Raw genomic sequence first — 5,980 nt, 5'->3', positions numbered from 1 at the left:
TAAACATAGTGTTTTTCTAAATATAGTAAATCAACATTGTTCTGAAGAGCATTTGACGAATCATAAACGCTTTATTAAATATAATCCTCTTATTCTCCAAAAGTTAATCAACCCCAAAATAAGTTAGCGTAAATAAAGGATTCAAAACACTTTATTTTTAGAAAAATGTCCACCACATATTAGCATTGGATGCAATTGATGCGCTATATCATTCTTTATTTTCTTTTTTCCTCACTATATAAACAGTTTTTCGTTCATCAATCTCAATCATCATTTCAAAGCCTACTTGGGGCTTCCTCAAATTTCAATAAGAAATAAAAAAATAATAATCTGAGCCCCAGCAGCTCTACTAATAATACACAAAAAACAAAAAGAAAAAAAAATAAAAAGTTGAAAAAATGGCAAAGAGCCCTATTGTTATAGCTATCTCGGCAATATGTGTGGTGGCATGCGTGGCGGCTGTGACAATTGGTGTGTCTAAGTTCGGGCAAAATGATAACGACAAAGCGTCTCCAAAAGGTGGCGATGATCACAAGATTGCCTCTGGTACAAAGGCAGTCCAAAGCATTTGTCAACCAACACGTTACAAGCAAGCTTGTGAGAGCACGTTGACAAATTCTGCAGGTAACACCACTGACCCGAAGCAGCTGGTCCAGGCAGCATTTAGGGTGGCTAAGGATGAAATAACCAAAGCATTGGAGAAATCCAACACTATCAAGGCTGCTAAGGATGATCCTCGTGCCGCCGAGGGTTTGGAGATATGTAAGGAAGTCGTTGGTTATGCCATTAATGATCTTGATAGAACCATAGATTCTATGGGTGCCTTCACTATGGAAAATGTGGATGACTTCCTTGAGGATTTAAGGATTTGGATTGGCGGTGCCATTACTTATCAAGAAGTTTGTTTCGAGGCGTTTGAGAATTGTACCACTGATGCAGGCACTAAGATGCGCAGCTTCTTCAATGTGTCACGTGAGCTTAGCAGCAATGCATTGAACATCATCACTGAGGCCAAGTCTATGCTTCAATACCTTGACATTCCCGGGCTTGACCTTAGTGCACTCGGTAATAATGCTGGTAGTGGTGCTGCTTCTGCTGCTAACAGACGTCTCCTTAAGGAAGGAAAGGGTGTGTGGGTTGCTGGTGAGATGCCAGCTTGGGTCAACGACCCAAAACGCAAAATCATGGATGTCCCTGTTTCTCAAATCAAGCCTGACGCTACTGTTGCTCAGGATGGTTCAGGGCAGTACAAGACCATTGGAGAAGCCGTAGGAAAGGTTCCATTGAACAACCCTACACCCTTCATCATATACATTAAGGCTGGTACTTACAAGGAGTATGTACTCATCGAGAAGAAGCATACAAATGTCGTTTTGGTCGGTGATGGACCTACCAAGACTATCATCACCGGGAGCAAGAGCTTTGCTGATGGTATTCAAACTTTCAAGACCTCCACCGTCGGTAAGTATATACACATATAAATATATAATATATGATTTTATAGAGGTACTGTACGTTTTGGTGTTTGGTTATCTAATATATAATTGGTATTATTTATATTTGAATTTTACAGGTGCTGTTGGAGATGGGTTCATGGCTAGGGACATAACATTTGAGAACACTGCAGGACCCGATGGACACCAAGCCGTAGCCCTAAGGGTGGTGAGTGATTTCGCCGTCCTATACAACTGTCACATTGTGGGAAACCAAGACACATTGTACGCGGTGAGAGGGCGTCAATTCTACAGGGACTGCACTGTGTCAGGAACAATCGATTTCATCTTCGGTGATGCACAAGCTGTGTTCCAAAACTGCAAGTTGTTCGTAAGGAAGCCAGGACCTGACCAACAATGCATGGTAACAGCCCAAGGAAGAACTGAAGAGAAAGGACCAGGAGCATTTGTGTTTGAAGGTTGTACCGTATCTGGTGAGCCTGACTACAAGGCCGTTAAAGATCAGTTCCCAGCTTTCTTGGGACGTCCATGGAAGGAATACTCTCGAACCATCTTCATGTACTCTAATATTGATGACTCCATAGCTCCTCAAGGATGGACAGAATGGAGAGGTACCTTTGCACTAGACACATTGTTTTATGCCGAGTACCAAAACAAGGGCACAGGTGCTGATACAACTAAGAGAGTTAAATGGGCTGGGCTTAAGACTTTGACTGCACAACAAGCTGATGGTTTTACTCCAGCTAAGTTGTTTGTTAATGGTGATAAATGGATCCCTCAATCTGGTGTGCCATATGCTGCTGGAACTTTTTCTGCTGTATAAACTCATTATTCTATTAGAGGGGATAAACAATTTAAATAAATATGTTGCAAGATGAGAAATTCTTTGTAACTATACAAAAAAAAATAAAGAAGTAGAGCTCTTTTTAAAATCATTTATAAATCGGAAATTTAATTTGTTGAATTGTAGCGTACTCCGTATTTTCTTTTGAATAACAAATAATTATTAATTTATTTATATTATTATAATATATAATCATTCTCTATTTTTATTTAAATATTATGTGATTGGTGAAACTTAAAGGATTTATATATAATGTAACATTTGAATTTCGCAGTAGGACGAAAAAAACTTTAAACATTTGATGAATACTGGAAAAAAAAAATTTGCCCTGAAGACTGATTAAATTTATGCATAGTAAATTAGTAATCATATGTTCCCCTCAAAAAAAAATATGTTCATGTTTCCAACTAATGACTAAAGTTATGTCAAAAATAAAAAGATTGAGCAAAGGAAATTAAGTACTCCCTCCCTTACATAAAGTTTCCTTTTACTATTCATGTGTTCAATTTTTTTTATATAACATTGACCGTAATTTATATTTAACATATTCTATCCATTTTTTTGACTTGCACCATTTATGTTGGGCACAAACATAAGAAATGGATTAATATAAAAAATGCCTATGTCATAATAAAACAATTAGGTAGAACACGTTAGGAACTAATGGCAAATGTAAAATATGTAAACAGTAAAATAGGTATTTGGTTTGTTCAAAAGCATATGATCGAATGCACCATAAAAGAAAATGGTGCAACTAAATTAAATGAAACTTGCAAAAAAGGAAAATTATGCAACTAGAAAAGGAGGAAGTATTAAATAAATTATTACTATGTATATTGTTGGATGTCATTGGACTCACTTCAATACAAATTGTTTTAAATATCAAACTATATAAATTTTACTAATACATATTTAGAGATATTCGTGGTCAAAGGAGTGCATTGGAGACCGCACATAATGCAAAAGGGAGAAAATATGAAACAGATGGAGTACAATTTAAATAAGCATATGATAAATGAAATTAAATATTTCCTCAAATTTTCTTTACTTGTACCATTTGGGTTGGACACAAAGATTAAGAAAAATTGTAAATATCAAAATTGCCCATATGATAACAAACAAAAGAGAAGGGGCACGTTAGGTACACTACAAGAAATTGATTAATTTTCGACCGCCAAAAGTAGTTGGTAAAACACGAAATACGGTTGGTAAATGTTTTAGCGACCGCCAACAGTCGTAAAAGGGCGGTCAGTGTTCACCTGGACGGTAATTAAGAAAACTCCGACTGTAAAGCGGTCGCTAAACTTTACCGTCTGAAATAGCGACTGCTTAGGAGTTGGTATTTTATCGACTGCCGTTACAGTCGGTAATTTAATTTAGCGACTGCCATTGCAGTCGCTAATTTAACGACTGCGTTAGTAGTTAGCGGTCGGAAATTTACTAATTTACCGACCAACTAAGCAGTCGGTAAATTACCGACTGCTTAGTTGGTCGGTAAATTAGTAAATTTCCGACCGCTTTGGCAGACGGTAAAGTTAATTAAAAAAATAAAAATAAAAATCAAAACCATCCAACTGGAAAGAAAACCAGCGAATGGTTTTGATTTCTTTAAAGCAAAATCATTTGAGTTGGCGTGCTTCAATGGTCTTCAATATCCAAATCCAAGATTCACAATTGGGGATAAATTAATTCCCAAAACAATAACCCAACTCTTAATTAAGAACAATTACACAGAACAAAGAAAATGGTATGAATTAATTACCAACATACACATATAGAGATAAAATAACAATTTATAAAGAGAGTGCTTAAATAAATCCAATCCAAAAAATAGATTTATATATCTGAATAAAATTAATTACAAGGATGCAAAAAAATAACCACCCAAAAATTAAGACTAATATCAAGAATAATCTTAAAAAATCTAGATCTACAACTAAAACATGAAAATCATGTACAAAAACCACTATTCTTGGATTTTTCACCAAAAAACATCAATCTTGGATTCTTTATCAGAAATCCAAATCTTTTTCACCATAAAACATCAATCGGGATCCTCCATTCTTTGACTAAAACCTAAAAACCAACCTTTTTCAGTGATATTTTGTCGGAGATGGAAATGCAAGTCGGGATCCTCCATTCTTCCACATGTGATTTGGTAGATAGAACGATAATTTTTGGGGATTACAGGGCCGCCGCAACGCGGAGGCGGAGGTCGAAGGTAAAGGGCAGAGAGGTTTGATTAAGAGAGGAGGCGGAGATCGATGGTTGGGGTTGATACTAAAGGTAGGCAAATCGATATAAAACACCAAAGTTTGATGTTATTGTGTTGAATTTTTAGTAGGAAAAAGAGTGGGGGAGATGAAGGGGGAGGTTTCCTGGTGAGAGAAAGAGGAGCTTGTGAGAGAAATAGGGATAAAGAGGCGGAGAGGATGGGATTTCTTAGGGTTTTAACACGAGAGTAGTAAGTTACATATTCTCAGAAAAACAACTTTTTTTACCGACTGTTATTGTGGTCGGTAAATGATTTTTACCGACTGCCTTATGTGCGGTCGGTAAATAGGTTTTTTAGCGACCGTTCAAGCAGTCGGTAAATAATTTTTTAACGACTACCTAGTCTACGGTCGGTAAATTACTTTTCACCGACTGCTTGGGCGGTTGCTAAAATGTTAAATTTATTTTGGAAATAGTCGGATTTTTACCGACTGCTATTTAGTCGGGACACATGGGGGAGAAGTCGTTAATTTAGCGACTGCTGTAGAGGCGGTCAGTAAATGTAAAAAATAACGACTGCTTCTAAACCGGTCGGTAAATTAACGACCGCTTCCAAAGTGGTCGGTAAATTTTGTTTTACCAACTACTTTTCTGGCGGTCGGTAAATTTAGTCGGTAATCAAGCGCTTTCTTGTAGTGGTAACAATGATAAATAAGATTGTGAGTAAGGGTAAAGTGGGTATTTAGTGTTTGAACACACCATAAAGCATGTGAAATTATACAATAAAAGAAAAAATGGTGCAACTAATATGAAAATTCTATAAAAGAAAAATGGTGCAAGTAAAAATAAAATGGTAGAAGTATATTTTAGAAAAACACTAGTTAGCACCCATGCAATGCATGGTTTCATTAAAACAATTATCAGTTAGTTCATTCAAATGTTACATTAATATGAGTAGCAATAGGTAATTTCAAAGTGGAGATTAGTTAATAATTTATAATGCCAACAACTAAAAAAATGAGTTGTATTTAGACGCAATAAAATAAAAGGGACCATCTTCGTAATTTACTCCACATTAAATAGTTTACAATTATTATTTTTTTCAAAAAAAATAAATGAGTGGTTGTACTTAATTTCTAAAAGAGAATTAAATTAAAATATATATTAAAAAAATATGGGTAACGTTTGGAGGGGAAAAAACTGCGCTTTAGTATATATATATATATATATATACACACGAAGTACTTCCTCCGTCTTATAATACTCGCAACGTTTGGACTTTTGCCACTATTCATATAATCTACTTTGACTATTCGTAGCGTTTTTTATATAAGATAAAACATAGTCATGTGGATCTTGTTAAATTCGTCTCAATGTGTATTTTCAAAATATCAACTTTTTATAATTTTTTGCATAAAGAGAATTTAAGATATAAATGATCAAAGTTGTGCATTGGAAGTATAAGATA

The 5,980-nt window shown here is 35.5% G+C and overlaps 1 protein-coding gene across 1 annotated transcript; it reads left to right on the top strand.

Moving 5' to 3' along the window:
- Window positions 1–263: 263 nt before the first annotated feature.
- LOC110781344 (pectinesterase-like) lies at window positions 264–2,500 on the top strand. Its single transcript, XM_021985548.2, has 2 exons — window positions 264–1,461; window positions 1,574–2,500. The coding sequence occupies exons 1-2, from the start codon at window positions 399–401 to the stop codon at window positions 2,275–2,277; spliced, it is 1,767 nt and encodes a 588-aa protein (XP_021841240.2). The 5' UTR covers window positions 264–398; the 3' UTR covers window positions 2,278–2,500.
- Window positions 2,501–5,980: the final 3,480 nt, after the last annotated feature.

The sequence above is a fragment of the Spinacia oleracea genome, chromosome 5 (genome assembly GCF_020520425.1).
Source record: "Spinacia oleracea cultivar Varoflay chromosome 5, BTI_SOV_V1, whole genome shotgun sequence".
In the NCBI taxonomy this organism is placed as follows: domain Eukaryota; kingdom Viridiplantae; phylum Streptophyta; class Magnoliopsida; order Caryophyllales; family Amaranthaceae; genus Spinacia; species Spinacia oleracea.
The sequence above is the reverse complement of the archived record's forward strand: the minus strand, read 5'-3'. Positions and strand labels throughout refer to the sequence as shown.

Excerpts from the sequence above, each read along its gene's own strand:
- LOC110781344 (XM_021985548.2), top strand. The coding sequence starts at position 399 with ATGGCAAAGAGCCCTATTGTTATAGCTATCTCGGCAATATGTGTGGTG. Across the intron at positions 1,462-1,573 it reads TTTCAAGACCTCCACCGTCG|GTGCTGTTGGAGATGGGTTC; the intron begins GTAAGTATATAC and ends TGAATTTTACAG.